The sequence below is a fragment of the Spea bombifrons genome, chromosome 3 (assembly GCF_027358695.1).
Source record: "Spea bombifrons isolate aSpeBom1 chromosome 3, aSpeBom1.2.pri, whole genome shotgun sequence".
Classification (NCBI taxonomy): Eukaryota; Metazoa; Chordata; class Amphibia; order Anura; family Pelobatidae; genus Spea; species Spea bombifrons.
In genome coordinates this window covers 92,616,038-92,636,411 of record NC_071089.1, presented here as the reverse complement: position 1 = coordinate 92,636,411, position 20,374 = coordinate 92,616,038, and the positions used below count along the sequence as shown (strand labels likewise).

The window sequence follows — 20,374 nt, the reverse complement described above, 5'->3', positions numbered from 1 at the left end:
GGTTAATTTAGTAAGTAATTGTGAGGGTCCATTTGAGCGGATTTTCTCCTCTTCTTCCTCAATAGATGGTTTTAAGAGGAACGTGCAATCAGTGTGGTAGACATATGTCCCTTTTGCTTCCTGCTTTAACGTCTGGCCACTGCCACAAGGAAAGGTAGCGCATGTCATTCAGCTAAGCACCATCAAAGGCTATTGCCAATGATTTCCGCTTTTGATCTCTCTCTCTGTATGGGAGATGACAGGTACCTGGAACTTTATACCGAGCTAGGAAAACAGTTAAAAGATATTGCTGTAATTACAGAATACCGTGGTACGTCTACATTTAGCGGGGTAAGGAGGTTTTTCATCAAGTATTGCTTGATCACGGGTAAATGCAGGATATTGCAATGAGCTGTTGGCAAGATTCCCAATGTCCTGTTGAGGAAGAAAGCTTGGGGTCTGAAATCAGTGGGCTAAAGCATCCCCTAAATAATACATCAACTTTGCTACTAGCATTCTATTCAATAAAGCCTCCTACTGAACACATATGTGTCTTCTTTAAATCTTTACAAACGTGATGTAATGCATAGGTTAGAATTCAAAGGAATAGACTTAAAAAATGGCAAAGCATGATGTGTGTTTCAGGATAACCTGAGTTAAAGATTCCAGCCTTCCAGGGGAATTCTATCTTTAACATTAATATTATAACATTATAGTTAAATCGTAAGAAACAGAAAAAGTAGAGATACACATTTCAAATATTTCACTCATTTTCTATATATAATTGCTTTAATTAGTCAATATAATCAATATATTTAACATAACGACTTTTTCTGGTACAAAGAAATATATTACAAATTACATTTTATGCATAGAGAGCTATTACAATAGGAGAGAGTGAAAATGCTACCATAAAATTAGGATTAACAATATGCGAAACTGACAGTAAGATTAGCGCACATTAAGCATACTGATAAAGAATAAAAAGGCCCTGCTCTTGTAAATTTACAATCCTAATACACGATGGCTATTATCCAGCAGTACGTGTTTTGGTCACAGTTTATATGTAAGCCACTTGATTATTGTTTATATCAAATAATTAACTCAACTATGTTGAACACATTACATGGTTCTCTTAAATTGAATGGTTGACATAAAACAGGAGAAGTCTTAATTATTAACAGGTTATTCTTGACAAATGCTTAAACACAACTGGCATCGGCCTCATAGCACATGAGGTTGTCTTTAAGACCCCCACAATATCTTGAGCGTGTAAGCACCTCCTCAATCAATACCCCAACAATACCATTCACAATACATTAAGTCTACGTCAGGGTTCCCTATCCGAACTTGAAAACGTAAGAAAACACCTTAAGTGAAACAAGCACGATGCAGGCATTCAATTTAAAGAACTGAATAACTGTGTGCTAAAAACTCATACCTCTAAATCGGGTTTGAACCCTTTCACTATCTGCGAAGTCATTCATTTCTCACCCCTCCAGTGTTGAAATAGTGACAAGCCTCACACTGATCCTTTATGCATCACAGCCAATATGATTTATTATATTTATTATGTTTTGCATTACCAGTATGATATGATTATCAAGGTTAACCTTTGTTTTATTAATGTATTTCTCCCTTTCTACTTTTTTTTAGTGTTTTATCCTTATTCTTCTTTTTCAACTCCTGTCAAGTGTCTATTCTCTTTATGCCGACATAACTTTTTTCTCAGAGAAATATGAAGACAAATAAAACCACAATTCAAAAGTGCTGTTCCATTCAGAGAAAACATTAATTGTACTCCCTAGTATGTGGGACAAATAAACCTGTCAGATCTGGAGTAAGTATCACCCCAAACCAGATCTTTCCCTCTTACCTTTATTTTACAGCCATATATGTGCACTGAAATCTTTTATCCCCCCTTATATATTTATATATATTTTTTTATTATTATTTTCTGGGATTATTGTATTTTTGCAACCCTTGAAACTGAAATTTTTCTTATCTCAAAACAAATAGTTTTGTTTTATATATATATATATGTATATATATATATATAACAAAACTATTTGTTTTGAGATAAGAAAATTTCAGTTTCAAGGGTTGCAAAAATATATAATATATAATATATATGAAATATATATTATATATATAAATATATATATAATATACGGTATATGTTATATATTATCTGTTACACTGTTTTCTGAACAGGATATAACATGTTAAAACACACAATATACTCATATAGTTGGTTTAGAATATTGTCTTTATTAATAAAACATATCCTGAAATTAAAACTAGAAGAATATTGTATGTATTGCTGTATTCTTGGGGATTATTAAGTGACAGCCTCTAATGGCTTTCAGATGTTTGGGTTTTTTTGCTACTAAAATGTCATTTCAGGGATTTGCCTATGGACTTCCTCCACACATCAAGCTGGAGACTCGGTTTTCCCGGGATAAAAGAAGAAAGTGCTGATTTTGTGGTAAAGGCCAAAAACAACATCAAAAGAAATGTAAATGATAACCAGAGTGGGGAAATAAAAGACAGACATTGCATGTGATGATTAGGCTATCCATCTGGTCACATCGGTTCCCACCATCGTACGAAAAGGCCTAATTTTATGTTTTTATATGGTTTACTCAAATTCTAAAACATAATTGATTTTCATAATAAAGCTGCAGGAAATCTAATTGTGTGTTTTCCAAAATGTTATATGATAATTGGATAAGAATGGAACGATATACTATTTTTTTAACCAATAATTGCCAATAATCATATACTTTCAAACATTGAATGTAATGTAAGTGTATATTTGTAATTTGGTAACAGGGATGAACATTTGAGTTACACTTTACTGAAAGCCTTCTATAGTTTGTATTCATTTCCTTGTTTTTCTTTTCCTGCCAACCCGGGTCATCTCAAAAACAAAAGGTATTAGGTCACCCAGGTTCGGGCCAGCACAGCACTGTTAGGTTTAGCCTCTTAGCTTTCCATGCTCTCCGCCTTGGGTCTAGTCACCCCAGTTTAGAACCCAGTGCATTAGGAAATAAATGTTGGTTTGTTGTTTAATGTAAGCTTATTTAATATTATTCACCATGGTAAACATATTTTTGTTTGTTCTGTTACCAATTTCCTATGTTTTCATTAGTTTTATTTATATTTTAGTTTTTGTGTGCCTTGATCTAAATTTCCATAATGCTTGAAGAACATTTTCTGCCCAGCGATGTTCAGCTCAGCCCACATGCCTTTCTAGTGAGTGAAGTGGTATTCACTGTAACAGGATCCATACGGGTATCCTTAGTGTAAATATTTAGAAACAACACAAATAAATTAAAAATGCAGCCCTGTAATGTGGTTTGTGCATGAATAAAGAGCCATTAAATTTTAAAAATTACTTTGGATTCCTTGGAAGAAGCATGTTCAATTTGATTTTCTATGCCTATTAAAAATGCGTTCCAGCCAATCAGCTGTGAGGGGAATGGAAATAAGCAATGTCTCACTGCTCTTCTAGTTTCAGTACAGAGTATCTAGTTGAGAAAACCAAGCATAAACCAATTGTATACTGTGGGAAGGGATCGTATCAAGTATAGGCATATCTGGGGACTGTCTCGGGTTGGCTTGGAGTCTCCAGGTGAAGCACTCCTTCCCCAGGTCTCTGGTCATTCTCCTCTTTTCCTTGGGGCAAAATGCTCACTCCCTGCCCAATTTCCCACCCATTCTCATGCCATCTAATGATTTCTGGCACCAACCCATTCTTTGTTGCAGCTAGCCTTGCCACTCACACATCTACCCACACCCCTCACGTGGCCAACCTCACCCTGGTGTGAGGATAGCCCCATCCCCTTATGAAGTCTCTTCCTCAGAAGATGTAGCTCTTTGGATAGCCTACCCTGGGAAGTTGCCAGGCTGCTTTCTTATAATTCTTGGTGCATCGAAAAGCTTTTTTGGCTACCTTTCAAGAAAGTTTAGTAGCAAATGTATTACTTTTTAACTCAACGTTGGCTTTTAATCAGTAGCTAAATCAACCAACTTGACTTAGTGTTAATCAGAGCTTATTTGTCACAAATGAAAACAAACATGCATCATAGCCATGACGGATTCGTTCTTGGTTCACTCAATACAAGAGCAGAGAGGAAGGCTAAACCATCTACTCATTTTGTGCACAATTCCACAAGTGTTTGGTGCACAACAGCACTTCCTCGGAAATGTTGTTGCGGCCTACGACAATAAACTAATCATAGCTATATCATGACTTTAGTTTGGACAACCTAATTGTGATCACTATTTCTTGTTGCATGACTGGTCTCTGTTCTGTTGGGTCGCAGGTTCCCATTTTTGGGGCTCAGCTACAATGGTATCAATGTTGCCTGGGGGTGTCTGTATTGTTACAGATTATTGGTTGATGATTGTACTCTACATCCAACAGTATCTATGATATAATCCAATTTGGCTGCCACTTGTCCTTGTTTCAATGTTCATAATGAAATTCTAAATGAAAATGTATGTGTATTAAAAGAAAAATGTCCTGAATAAAAAGGTCCACTATACTTCAATATAAACTTATATGGTTCCCATGTACCCAGCAATCTGCTGTAAGTCTGGTCAAAGTCACTCCCTTAACTGGCTTCAAGCAAGTAAGCCGAGGGGTTTTTTTCACAAAAAGAAAGACGAATAAGGGAGTCCCGATTCTGTAATATTATGAAGATATATGATTTATTGAATGCATAGACTACAATCTCCTAGATTAAAAATTACATTATCTAAAATTACATTATCAATAAGATGTAATAACTAAAATAGTGTCTGTGGACATAGTTTTGTTACACTTCATCCTGCCTAATTGAAAACATGTCAGCTGTCAGGGTTTCAGAGCATCTGAGGCATTCCACCCCATGTCAGGCTTTGTCAAAGATAAGGACCTGCTCTGAGCATTTTGTCAAAGATAAGAAAGCACTTATTTTGGCTGGTAGTAGACTCTTGTGTTGAGGACATTATTGTTATACAAAGACGCTTTAAACCGCTTTGTTATCTTGCTATATGCGAGGTAGTTGTCGCTTGTCAGGTTCACTTAAGGGCTAAGGTAATAATCTAGCATAACCCACATAATAAAGTTTCACATCAGTTTGGATTTAATGTTTGTTCAATGCTCAAATGTTTTAGTTTATTGAAAGCAGTAGCTCTAGCGCAAACCTCGTCTGCTTTGCCGAAACAAGCTCAGATCTAGCTTGTGTGATTTTTCTCATTAGATAAGCTTTCTGAAATAATTCAAACCATCTATTTCTTTGATAAGTGCATTTAGCGAGTTAACCCAATTTAGCAGAATACAGAATGAGCTCAGTATTTCCTAGAAAAATTGTAGAAGAATTTTGCAAAATGCATGCAGTCATATAGACTTATAAATTGCTAATTTCCAACTCTATTTTTTATATATATATATATATATATATATATATACTACCTTTCAGAAGTTATTATTAGCTATTTTCATGGAAAACAAACATATTTCTAGATGTGCTAACATAGTTGCAAAAGGGTTTCTAATTTCATCTTGTGTTCGGATAAGAGGGATACCAACAGGATGCTTACATGATCCATTTGCAAGGGGATAGAGATCGATGCTCATCTAGCTCAGTTATCTATGATAGAGTGACATTAAGTAATATTGTAGAATCATAATGAATTATACCATTCTATAAAGGAGGACCTAGGAGGAGTTCTTCTACGTTAGGAAAAAGCGAGGGCCTCACAACCAAATGCGACATGTGCTGCCATCGATGATCTGCGTAGGGGACCACCTAACATACATACATCACTGCCAAGGACAGAATTACTCAATTTCAGTTCCAATTGCAAGTGTTAAATGGCACCATTCAGCAGTTAATTATTCCACAGATGTAGGTAAAGAATGGAACCATTAAATAAACATTTTATGCATCCCTTTAAATGTAAATGCAAACATGAGTTGGTTGTAAGTGTTTTTATGATGAATTCCATTATTTCTGAATTAAAGCTTAGGAACCTACTATACAATTGCAGTCCATTTTTTTTTCTATGGACTTATCAGAAATGTTCCACATAACATGCTTGAATTTATTTGTGGACTTATCTGCTTGTTGTGATTGTTCTGCATCTCAGATTCTATACAAGATAACTATTGCCTTCCTGCTCTTTGTACAAAAGCTTATTGCCTCGTTTCACTGAGAGCCAATTAGATAAGAATGTTGCAGTGTATTCAAGCAGGAAAAGAGGAGCAGCTACTTATTCTTCCTCTGAACACATCCCATGTACCCTTTCCTCCCTCTCGATGCAATTATTTCACTTTAACATGAATGAAGGACTGAGGGCAAGACGAGAGCAGTAGTTTCAAAACAGGAAACAAATTACCTTGCTGTTTTGAAAATTACCAACTGCTTGCTTCTGTCATTATCTGATGGAAGATACTAATCAGTGTACGCACATCCAATTAAACTATTCAATCAGTTTAAAAGAAGCTGTCCCGCAAAATGGCCATCCCATTGTGGGAATAAAATAGGGTAGTAAAAGTGTAACAAATGTCAGTCACCCGTACCACAGAAACATACACATGTAGCTATGTATGTAAATGTATGTGTGTATGTAAACAGGCTGGGGTTGGCTGAACCTGGACTCAAAGCCAAGCACATAGCTTGGCCTCATTGAGGGATGACAGAAGAAAAGTATAAGCAGGAGGAAAGTCAGGCTTTTGGTCCTTGTGAGCATCTCTACAGAAACTTTCCTTCTGTTGGGGACCAGTTCAGATGGGCTAGGCTGGCTTTTCCAGACTTTCTCTCATTTAAATATATAGGTGTTTTTTATTTATTTACGTAGCGCTAACATGTACTTAACGCTATACAGTTTACAGTTTGATAAAGGGAAGGTACAATCATCACGTATGTAATATAGAAACCTTTTATTTACTTGAAAAGCTTTCAAAAGTGCACATCAACCTATTAGCCTAAATATTTGACTAATCTAAAAAGATAAGCGGCCAGGCTAAATTTCCATGCATATTCACCAATTAACAATTTAATCTTTCTAAACATTAAAAAAACTTTATATAATAATAGAAATAATCATAATATTATTTAAAAACAAAAGAGATCCCTAAATCTTAAAGTAAAACTTTTTGGGTGCCAATCACTGAAGGTAAATTGCTTTGCACCCCCTCGGCACCCAGTATATATACATATATACTGTATATATACTGGATGCTGAGGGGGTGGACAGCAATTTGCTTTTTAAATATAATAATCTGTATTTCATTTAATATCACATGTATTTAAAATGTACATTGGATAACACAGAACATTGTCAAGTGACCCATTTTAATCCCATCTGTACCCTGGGCATCCCATAGGCTTAATCTTCAAATATAAACCCCTCATCCTGCCCAGCACGGGATGGGGATGAGGGGACATAGTTATAAATTGCCTAAAAATATTATTTATTACCCCCCACCTCACACAAGATAAGGGAAGGAGGGTGATCACTTTGGTTAGCAGGTTATCTTGGCGATCCCTTATTTTTTTCATTTTTGTATTTATTTTTTATTTACATTTGTATTTGTTATATCTTGGCTGGGATTGACTCACATGTGCTCAGTAACCTAATTACCTCGTTAATTACCAACATATTATTAAAAAAAACCTCTTTCCGTCTTTGTGTATAAAAACACATTGCATATGCTGCTCTTGTTCGCCTTCTAAAAAGGTCAGACCAGTTGACTCATCAATTACAAAATAACTATTTACATCCAGTGTCCATTACCTTAATCACACTAATTGTTATTAAGTGCCCTTGGTCCATTTCTCCCTTTATTCTGCAAAGGTAGACAAAATATAATGCCCGTTGCTTTTGAAGAAGAGTATATTTACTAGATTTTCCTGCATTTAAAAACGTATAATTCTCTGATTGTTCAATAATGCTAAATGCAGATTTCATTGCATACACTATATAGAAGACCACATAATTTAATACACTCTAGTTTCCCGTAGAAAGTAATTGCAGATAAGTAACCACTTAATTAAGTGGAACTATTGGAAAAAGCTAGGTAGATATGTTATAAAATAAATAGCACCCTGCTTGCAGTTAATGCTTATAGGGAAGATGGAATTAAGTTACAGTTTTGTCAAACCAGCTATTGTCTCTTTTAAGACTTAAAAATATTGCTTCTTACTTGTGATAATGAATAGAGTCCTTCTTTCAAAATGGAGTTCAATTAAAACACGATTGACAGATAATTTGAGCTCTTTAAGAGTATCAAGTATGACGCCTGAGGATTTCAAAATGCACAGGAAAGGAATAAACTAAAAATGTACTAATTCTAATTCATCCAACACTTCAGGAGAAAAAAAAAATACCGGTAATATGGCTTCTCCAAATGTTGCCTTTTTTTGGTTTTGTCACTATTTATTCAAGCTGTGAACATCAAAAGCAAATTCTCCAGCCCAAAACTGCTCAAGTTTAAAACTAATTAAGGATAATTTACTTTTTTTTTCAGTGCATCATTTTCCATTAGGGTTCTTTCACCCTCCATCATTACCTGCCAAACTGTACCATTCATTAGCACGGGAAATGAAAGTAGTTAATGTAGAGGCTTCTGGGGGCGTACAATCTAATTACAGGACATCATGTCAATTTCCTGATGTTTAGGCTGTCAAATTCAGTTGACAGATGAAATAAATATTTTCTGTAGGAGGGGAAACATTTATTTCCTGCACGAGCCTCAGAACAATCATACACTTTATACAACTAACATGTCGGACTGGTTCAAGAGCTAGAAAGTAATTGTCACACTTCCCTAAATTCACTGCAAGCATTGTCTCTTCACTTGACACAATCCATTAAGTACTAGAAGACTTTCCTTGCCGAAGAAAGGAAATGTGAAAAAAAAGACAAAATAAACAGACGCATACAGATTCTTTTATTGTTATTGTAATTTACAGGCTCTTTAATTTAGAAACTACACTGAATGAACTACAGGAGGGTCACAAATTAGAAATGACTCACAAGAAACCACTTCCTGTTTAACAATATTATGAATGGTGCATATTTTTAAGGAAAAAAAACAAAACATGTGATCTTAATTACCACTTGGCATCACTTACTGTGTTCAAACAGAACAATTTATGCGGGGATAAAATGTTATGCATGTTTTAATTTGTCTGAAATTAATAAACACATCCTTGCTAACAAAAGGGATGGTTTCTCAATATGGATGCCAAGCTCTCTCTCTCTCTCTTTCTCTCTATCTCTCTCTGTAAGTGTGTGTGTGTGTGTTCTACATACAAAGATAGAGAACCCAAATCACCATTTAAATTGGGACCTGTTGACATTATTTGGAGAGTAATTCTATGTTGTAATTACACAATTTTATTGCTAAACACATGAAGTCTGTTAATTATGTACACATTACTGTGACTTTTAAGGATATTTAACATGGAGATGTCCAATTTGACACAAACCATGCAGGAGATGACAAATAACCTGGTCTATAAGCTCATACACAAGCCACATATGTGCTGTCCCTCTGGATACAGAAATTGAGAAGGACACATGTGTGGACCCAAAGACTTCACCCAACTCTACTAAAATACTCAGACCTACGAAACTTTCTCAACTCCTATAACAAGCACAACAGGTGAGGAAAACGGGGCAGAGAGATTTGGTCACGAGATTTGGTCCTAAAACAGAGACACTTGGGAGGGCTAGACTTTTAATCAAAGATCTACCATAATAGTTGTTTGCTATCCCAACTAGACTGACACTAACAGAAGGAATACTTTCAATATGAAGCAAGCTGGACTTAAATAAATAGACACTAGAGTAGATTATTATTTTCCATTGTATGAGGCATTGTTGCACCTGATGGAAATAACACTTTCTTAACAGATAAATTAGGCCACTATTCATAAACATGAGAAACAAATCCCTTAGCTCACAGAGCATCTGCTATCCAGTTTTATACCTTAGGTCACACGTACCATGAAACATTGGATTATTTCTTAACACCTGCATTTTAAAGTGTAACCTTATGTGGAACAGCCCTCAGTAACACTCTGTGATGCCGAATACTATAGTACTGAAGAGGGTTAATGAAGGGAAGCATCAGCACATCTATATTCAGTGTGTAATCATGGAAATCCATTATGAGCAACATCTTTATGAATACGGTAAATGTTTACCTCAGAAGGCACCTGCGCTATGATTGAACACTGACCTTAAAAGAACTTATTCAGAAACAATAAGGGCACTTTGTTTTTTCTTTTCTTTAGAACAAATCATGAGACAAAAATGATATGTGGAAAAATTAAGCATATATAATATTGGAGATGATCTGCACATATTTAGAACTTATAGATAGAATACACTTCTAAGTGAGCCCCCACAGGGCTGGACGGGATAATGTCAGCACTTGCCCAGTGTGCCAGATGGCCAATCCAGTGGCCACAAATCCAAATACCAACAAAACGTGTTTTAACTGCATTGAAGAAACACCAGTGACATCCTTGAACATTGTTTTTTTTGTAAATATTTCCTGTACACTTTATTAAAGAGGTTTTTTGTTAATTATAAACTAGTAGGCAGAGTTTTTATTTGTTGGTATTTGGTCAGTCAACTAGGCCCATCTTCATGGTAAACTACTCTACTATTCCAGAAAGACTGATGCTATAGGCGCAAGGCAGCAAGACCAAGCTGTAGCACTTACTTACCCCCATTATTGTATTAGCACTGTACCTTATGGAAGATAGGAATTGGTAGTTTTTAGGATTACTGTGTTTCATATGCTATTCTTTGTGTTTAACGGTCCAAAAACCTACATGGTATACATTTGAATAAATAGGAATTGATTCTGGATTTATTCAGATAACATTTGGAATCATGAAGCAAATCCTCCAATGACCTCAGAATGCCCCTTGCACGCAGTTGCTTATTGCTGGAAAGAAGGTGGCAAGTTACAGCCTTTTTTTCGGCAATACACAGCCTATATAGAGGACGATGGACCACATTTGCCACCTCCATACTTACGCAATGATGTAGCATGCTATGTTGTGTGTGACATCATCTCTGCAGTGTTCTGAGCTCAAGGGGGCTTCTAAACCACAAGGGAGGAGGCTGGAAAATGCCAAAGTATCATTGGCAGGCAAGTATTCGTGTTAACTATCCAGGCAAGTAAAATGAAAGATGTACTTAAGGTATTATGTACACATATTACATAATAAAACATTATTAAAAAAAAACTTTGGGTAGGATGGTGCGTGTTATCTTTAAAGATTTATTTTGGGCAAAATATAGTAGTACATATTTACTCCATGTTGATTTGAATAGCTGTAAAATTGTAAACTGTAGCGTCCTTGGGGCTCTTGTATCATACCGCCTGTCCCTCTGGAGCTCAGTTGGTTAATAGATGCATTGAACGTATGATGAAACCACGGATTCATTTTCTGTCACTCCAAATACTGAACAGTCCGATATGCAAATTGTAGCGTGACATGCAGGGCAGTCATTTTAGTAGCCCACACAGCGCAATCTAGGCATGTCTTTATATAGACTAATCATATTATCGGTCTAACAGAGATTTACAATCAGATTTGCCGCTAAGAACCCTGTATAATCTTGGCTGAAGAGTGACACCATTTTATCTTCACATGATTCCTTGTTTCTAACACAAGTAATTCAGTCCCTTCCACATTGTCAATTCTGACAGGCTGATTTAATCTGCAGCCTACTGAATGTCTCTGACCACTGCACTGAGTCATTAACCTTGACTCACATAATTGAATTCAAGGTTGATTGCCTGTGACCCTCCCTGGTAAGGTCCTGAAAATGTACATATTCATTACTGGCTGTATCGCTAAACGGACTGCACAGGGAGAGCTGTAGCAATCAGGTTTCTTGGTATGCAGGGGGCGAGAAGGGCATTAATTGCATGTTTGAGCCGAGGATTAGATTATGGAAAGAGAGAGAAAATGAAGATATATTTGGGAATGCACAATACAAGTGTCAGTGATTGACAGTTTTCTTTTTAACACTATCTTCTTTTCAGCATTTATTTAGACATAAGCAACATCGGAGAATTATGCGGTAACTGTGCTCAGTCTAAATACTATGATTTGCGTTAAATAAAAAACAATTATATTGCAATCTTATAATAATTAGGTAAACTGTTAAAAGACGTCAACACGACTATTAATCATCAGCTATCGTTCTTTCTTGAAGTTTTATGCAGAATTTAAATGGGAACCATTTTCAATATTTTGGGAATATAAAACAAGTATCTGAAAAATATATATATTTTTTTAAAATAAATATAAAATTAAATAGTTTTCTATTCAAAATATATATTTCTAATCTTAATTAAAAAGGGATAACACATATATGAAGAGTTAAACCAGACGTATTGGCAAAGAGCTGGTCAAGTCAATGTATAAATAATGTCCTATGGGAGTTTGTCTTTATAGAAATCACATAATATTTCAATAAAGATCAAAAATGATCATATAAATCATTGTTTGATGCACACTGCAAAATGTTGGTCTAATTTTTTTTAAATGTACAAATCATTTCAAATTTTCTATAAGACACTGTTGATATTTAGTGTTTCCATAGTATCACGCCATGTCGAAGAATTAGCGTTTTGTAACATGTGATGTGATATAATATTGTAGCTAACTAAACAAACAGTATAAGATTCTTGTGCTTAAACGATTACTTGTAAGACAAACTAAAATTAAGTCGTTTGACCTGCTGAGCACTTTATGTGATTATTCTTCTAGATAAAATGTGTATCATCCTAATATCAATGTAACTGGGCATCTTGTAGAAAGAACGTGTTTTTTAACCTTACTATGTTGCTTTTAGGCAAAATACTCCTACGCTGATACAAAACAATATTTCTCAAAACATGTTATCAAATTCTCTAGTCTATAATGTATAACAGCATATGTACACAATGTAACATTGATGATAATAAGTATTCTGACACATATTATTTACCATTAACAAATAAAACTGACAACAATGTAAACATCACATTTAAAACCGTTAAAGGTGCCACAAAAGTGCCTTTTGAATTTAAAAAAAGTGTTCATTTAAGTAAATATGTAAAATTACACATTTGAGTTGCGTTTTTCTATTAACATAGTACCATATGGCATTTTGGCCATTGCCATTTAAAAAAAAAAAAAAAAAAAAAAGATAATTAGATGTAATATTAGCTGGAATAGTCAATGCCAAATATTGATCTCCTTTGTTTGAGCTTAAAATGCATTTTGTGTTTATTTGTAGCCAGACACATACTAACAAGTATAATTTGCAAAAGGAAACCTCTTGCTTAGTTATGCGGCTGTACTGCACGTACCTTGCCTGGCACTGGATACAGAGAGGGATTTACTGTTTCTATTCCCAGTTTGGGACAGGATTTTGGTAAGAAGCCTTCCATGGTCTGTGTGGTTTTCACCAGATACCATTCCTGTTGCTCCTTGCTAATTTACAGCGTGTGAATTCAGAGAGATCTCTGTATTGCTGCACTTTGCTTGAGACTCATACTAAGAGTTCAGGTTTGTCCTGTCTGTCATGTTGCCGGTCATTTACTTTTGAAGGAAGTGTTTATTCTCTTTTGTCCCTCTTGTTTTGCGTGCATGTTGTTGCTAGGTTCTCTCTTACTTTAAATTGTCCTTCGTAACTATCATGGAACCGTTCAAACATACCCAGGCTTCCTTCGATCTGTGTTATAAACTTCTATCCGTAGCTATTCATATTACAGAGACATTTTTATTTAATTTGGCATTAATGTACTTTCTGATCATTTCCGTTATCGTGAATGTGATGTAAAATGAAAAGAATTGTTAAACCACACGGTGCTGTCGATATAATATGTAAGCACCGGGTCCACTAGTTGGCTATATTAAATAAACATTAATGTAGCTTCAAGGAATAAGGTCTGAGTGGTAATACAATGAACAGGCAGTCAGAAGAGATTAGTTATGGGGTTTCTATTGGGCTACAAGTATCCAGTGCCCGCATATGAACTCCAAAACACATTGCTTTGATTTGGAGTTATAATATATTTAACTTATATGATGGCTGTTATATGTACAGTATGTATATACACCGATCAGCCATAACATTATGACCACCTGCCTAATATTGTGTAGGTCCCCCTTTTGCCGCTGAAACAGCCCTGACCTGTTGAGGCATGGATTCCACTAAACCTCTGAAGGTGTGCTGTGGTATCTGGCACCAAGACCATAGCAGCAGATATTTTAAGTCCTGTTAGTTGTGAGGCGGGGTCTCTATGGATACATCCTGGTGCCATGTGTACGCCACGTAAGCGATGCACATGCACCCTGCCATCCACGTGATATAAATGAAAACGTGATTAATCAGACCAGGCCACCTTCTTCCATTGCTCCGTGGTCCGCGTCTTATGTTCACGTGCCCATTGTAGGAGTTTTTATCAGCGGACAGGGGTCAACATAGGCATCCTGACTGGTCTGCAGGTACACAGCCCCATACGCAACAAACTGCGATGCACTCTGTGTTCTGACAACTTTCTTCCAGAACCAGCATCAACTTTTTCAACAATTTGGGCTATAGTAGCTCGTCTGTTGGATTTGACCATATGGGCCAGCCCTAGCCTCCCCTACGTGCATCAGAAAGCCTTGGCTGCCCATTACCCTCGGATGCTCTGACCCAGTCGTCTAGCCATCACAATTTGTCATTTGTCAAAGTCGCTCAGATTCTTATTCTTGCCCAATTTTCCTGCCTCTAACACAGCAACTTTGAGGACAAAATGTTCACTTGCTGCCTAATATATCCCACCCACTGACAGGTGCCATTTGTGTTTGTAGATCAAAAACTGTTCTCACTTGCTCAATGTAGAGTGAGACCTATAGATTCTGAACTCAGATAAGGACCTGCTTCTTGTTCTGTGCAGTATGTCTTAACATGTGTTATTATCTTGTTCATTTTCACTCTTCTCTAATGTAATAGTGCTATGGAATTCACTGGCAGTCTACAAATAAAATTTAATTTAATAAAAGGAAGATTTATTAAAGTGTGATAAACTGAGTAGGAGTAGTGACAGCTACCTAACCCCTTAACCCATGGGGGGCTCCATCAGAACGTGGGAGACAAATTAACATAAGTATCGGATGATCACTGTTAATGTACTCAGACAAAGAACTCAGCTGTGTTGCCTTCCATTGTTTATATATAATTATACCTATCCCTTGTGTGACAGATAGCCCTCTAATTTTTTTTATATAATTTAGGTCATGTTAAATCACAAAGATTCTCCTGGTATATAGTTGTCTTTATTAAACTATTCGAACAGTTTACATGACCTGCTATGAAAACCGCGATCTGGAGTTGCCATATATAGCAATGTGATTTTAACCACAGACCACAATCCAGCAGTAGGGAAACATATTTCAAAAAGTGATGTCAGCATATAACAGCACAGCTTTAATGCGAGTATAACAAGTCATCAAGTCAGCTCCTGTAGCAAGGCTCTACAATCGTGCTCTAAATACTCATCAGAACTAGCGACTAGAATCCTTTACTTGTGTTCTCCTTTCCGTGACTTTTAGTTTGTACTTGATACCCCACCCATTCTATCAATCTTGTTGTCTCTCGTTCATATTTTGTCTTCAACTTCTCTAATTATTGCTTTTTATTGCTTTTCTCCAACTTAAAGGGCTCAACTCAGCTTAACAATGCCATTAGAATCCCTGCTTCCCCCACAGGTTCTCTTCACACCCTGGCTTAATAATGGCTAAAGTACAACTCTTATGCTTGTAAAGTGTAATATGGTCAATACTGTCAGTAACAAACAACAAATGTCCAAACGGATAATTGGTGTCTTATCATTCCCAATTTTATTAATTGAAATTGTTGTATGCAGATCAGTTGGCGGCCATCTTTGTTACCACAGGGTCAGGCCTACTTTACAGTTGCAGAGAGCATGTAACTACTTAACCTATGACCTGATATATTTAAAATGTGGAATTCTTTGAGAAGATCAGACTGGTTTCTGATTCTTCCCAGGATTAACTGCTGTCTGATAAGTTGTATTGATAAGACGACTACATTTATTAGTCTAACTTGGACAGTTGATTACTATAGTTAAATATGTAATCTGTCGCTAATTCAATAACGCTTATATATCATTTATGGGTGGTATTCAATGAAGTACATTGGTGGATGGGAATTCTTAGAAGGGCTGACTACGGTATATGTTCTTTATGGAATTATAGTTCTTTAAAACCAAAAAGATCAAGTTACTTTTGAAATGTAATTTAACTTTAGGTTTAAGAGGGTTTTGGGAGACCCTTCCAAGGACAAATAATAACCAGGTACAAAAGTCCTACTCAACAGACCGTCCCCTAAACACAGGACCATCTGATTACCCTGCTTTTCTTATTGATTTGAGTGGATAATCATGGTGGGCTCTACAGTAAATCTTACAGTAACTGAAATCTTTCAACCAAGATAAGACTTTACCTTACACATTCGCTAGCTAACTGGCACGATGTACAGATTACATTCCATCCCTACTAAGCACATTCTTTAAACTCATATGCTTCAATTGTGTTACATATTATGATATAAATGGTCTGATAAATATTAGATGAAACCTCTCACAATGTAATTGTTCCTGTTGATGCATTATAAACTAGGACTTACGTCCCCCCCCCAGATACAGGGTGTGAATTAGCCATTTTATGCCGGTTTATTTTTTCATGGTTGATCATTTTCATGGGGCATATACTTTGCATTCCCAAATAACAGTGTTAATTGGCACTGCTAAACATTCAAATTGAAATCATCCTATGAATATAGGATCTATTTTGATCCCAGCTGTAATTCATTCAGTGATCCGAGGCTGCAGCTCCAATCTGCTCAATCACCAAATCAATCATGGCTCGGATCAAAAAAGATTTGAGCTTCTCATCTCCAGTTAGCAGAACTGAGAATTGTCCTCATATTGATTTCTGTATAGCTTTAGTCTTGTTAAAATATGATCCGTCCGCACAAAACTGACATTGGCTCGGTTAGCAATTATGTAACTATAGTTTAGAATGCTAAATAGGATTTCCACTAACAAAATGAACTAGGATTAGAGATGATTACTTTAATGTTTGCAAAATGTGTTTAAAGAAAATATATATAAATCATATAGTCAAATAAATAATCTAACATACATCATTTAAATGCTTTATGTTATCTTTTTAATGGTCCCTTAGGCAGTATATTCCAGATATTAACTACCCTCTATATTAGTAAAACTGTATAAGTGTCTATGACATAAAAAGTAAACTTCTTGTTTGTTTGTTTATCCTCATTATGTAACTATCCCTTTCTTTCTCCCTCTAGACCCAGTGTAAACACATATGATTAACCCTACAGTAAGCAGTATTTTCAAATACCCTCAGTTTGGGCTTTCCAATACTTTCCCCTCATGAAGTACCAGCTGCCCCGGTCTGACTGGGACAATCCCTGAATAAAGAGGTAAGTCTCGAGTCTCGCATTTATCTCTTTATGTTCTGGAAACCACCTGGGTGCTGGCGGTTCTCAAATAGTAGCAGCTGGGTCATGACCCCGTGCTAGTAGTGCATCAACTCGTACTTTGCAAGCTAAGTTGAAGGCAGACTGAGGCTTCGCACAGGGTAAGTGAGATGTGTGTTAGTGTGAGTGTCTGGGTGTGTGTATGTATTTTAGTGTATATATCAGTCTCTTGATGGTGTTTTTTGTGTGTGAGTGTCAGTGTATGTGTTTGTGTGATTGTCAGGGTGTGTGTTAGTGTGTCTTTGTTAGTGTCTGTGCATAAGTGTGTGTGTGAATATCATTGTCTGGCTGTGTGTCTGTGTGTTAGTGTGAGTGTCTGAGTGTGTGTTAGCGTGAGTGTCTGGGTGTTACTGTGAGTATCAGGGTGTGCATTTGTGTCTATGTGTGTGTGTGTTTGTTAATGTATGTGTCTGTGTGTAAATTAGTGTGTGGGTGTTAGTGTGAGTGTCTATGTTAGTATTAGTGTGTTGAGTGTCAGTGTCTTTGTGTGATTGTCAGTGTTTGGCTGTGTATGTTTGTGTTACTGTAAATGACTGGTTGTGAATGTGTTTTAGTGAGTGTCTGGATGTATGTGTGGTATTATGAGTGTTAGGGTGTGTGTTAGTGTCCTGGGTATGTGTGTGTGCCAATGTGAATGTCTAGATGTGTGTTGGTGTCTGAGTGTGTGTTAGTGAGTCCATTTTAGTGTATGTGTGTGTCTATGTTAGTGTCAAGGTATGTTTGTGTGTTGGTGCGGGTGTCAGTGTCTGGCACTGTCAGCCACCATCCCACCAGGACATTTGAATTGTAAAAACACTGTAAATTTAAATACACTGTAGGTTATCTATAGCCAGTGTCAATGCATAACATTGTTTTCTATACTTAGCACTATTTCTCCATTATGTTTTTAGGATTCTGTATAAACGCAGTGTTCTAAACCAGAAGTAACAGTTCTACACACTGACTTGAAAAATTATGTATCTGTTCAGATCAGATAACAAATAGAAATGCTTCACTTTGTTCTTTTTGCAGTATGCATGCTGTATGTGATTTGATTACTCCAATAGTAATAAATCGAATGATGTTTAAACATTGTACTATGTATAGCTGTAATTCCAGTTTTTCTGCAATGATGTTTAATTTTACGATATCCCCATTGTAAAGGTTTTTCTTTTCCGTTGGATTGGATCCCGAGATACAGCTGTCATATTATTTTGCACAATTTTCTCCCAAGCTCCTAACTCCTAACCTGGAGTTATAGGTTATTTTTGCTGTCTGCAAGGAATAGCGAGCTTGCAGATACACATCAAGTGTAAGGGTTGCAGCAGGTCACAAGCTAGCAGCAAAAACTAAATGAAAGCAAGACAGTCCTATTAGGTTGAAAACCTTCATTTGGCACAAGGCAGGTTGGACTCAAAAATAAAATAGGTTTTGACAGAGGCTGTGTCTCTCGCCCTAAGAAGACAGGATATTAGTTAATGTTTTAAAGAGAGGATGAGGCTTTCTAAATTGCTTAAATGCATGTTTGGTTGTAAGTAATCTGAGAACTCAGCAGCCTCTCTGCTCTTGTACACGCTATGAAAATAGAAACCAGATTCTAACCACAAGAATCTATATTAATTAAATTGAACTAGAATTTACTTTGCATCTGTTTGAAGACAACATTTATTTCACAATTGCTTATGTCTTATGACAAGCGGGTGGCGTGTTAATGCTGCTCATTACTGGCAACAGAATGCTGGGCTTAACACATTAATATCTGGAATAGCTATTTAGTATAGTGCTTGGCTGGTTTCTCCAGTAAGAAGAGTTGTGCAGGATATAAATCAATTAATAGTGATAGGAATCTTTTCTTTAGCCTTTTGCCTACTAGTATGTTACTCAACTACTAGTTTATTAAGGACATTTGTATAAAATGTTAAATTCAAGGCATGGAATTGTGGAATTTAAAAAATGTATATTTTAAATTGCTGGTCTGATTCTAGTACATACAGAGCCATGAGTATGTGTGCTATACCAGAGGTAATTGGAATGAGGAAGCAGAGGAGATGGCATGCTCCCAGAGAGAATGCATAGAAGAGGTAGCACCATCATCCAGATGGACTATGGTGGGACCTACCAGCCTCCAGAATTACCGCTTTGGTGAGTCATAATATGGGTGAGCATCTAAAAAATAAACTCAAAGTAGTGCACATATCTACCCTGTACAAAAAGGTGGGATGGATTATATATGTACATATATTGTTTTTAAATGTAATTAGAGGGTTGACTTTTGCTAAAACCATTAAAACATTGATCAGCACATTATAAAAACAAATTGGTAGACAAGGAGATGGCCACCTAACTTTCTTATCAGCTGGCATGTATGTCATGGGAACCTAAAAATAGGCGAGTTTGATGATAACACTGGTGGTGGTCCAGCAAATATTCCCACTCAACCCTTCACAAGAATTTACCTGGAAAATAGAAAAGAAAGAAGAATATTTAAGAGCGTATGGGATTTTCTGCAATCCACCTATTCATTGGGACACGAGCAGGACATGCCTGCAGTTATGATGGTAACATAGGGTGGATGTTAGGTGTATGGAAGCAATATGGGGTTTTGCTATTTAATGTAATGGTTTTCTTTTGGCATAGCTGGAATTAAGTGATCCATTTTGGCATTTGTATTGTGCTGTACGTGATTTGTCTGGCTTTCTGGTGTGTGACGATTGGTGTTCCATTTAGAAGTCACAACACTATAGCTAATTAACTAGTTCTTCATTTTGCTTTTTAAGGTCATGGGGTAAGCATTATTTTACTGAATTTTTTGGGAACAGAA

General features: G+C 36.3%; 1 protein-coding gene across 1 annotated transcript in view; it reads right to left on the bottom strand.

Annotated features, from left to right (window-relative positions):
• LOC128483838 (uncharacterized) overlaps positions 1 to 13,542 on the bottom strand; it is a 64,554-nt gene extending 51,012 nt beyond the window's left edge. The window contains exon 1 of the mRNA XM_053460137.1: positions 13,364 to 13,542. Coding sequence (XP_053316112.1) covers positions 13,364 to 13,472 — 109 coding nt within the window. The 5' untranslated portion in view covers positions 13,473 to 13,542. The remainder of the gene's footprint in view (positions 1 to 13,363) is intronic.
• Positions 13,543 to 20,374: the final 6,832 nt, after the last annotated feature.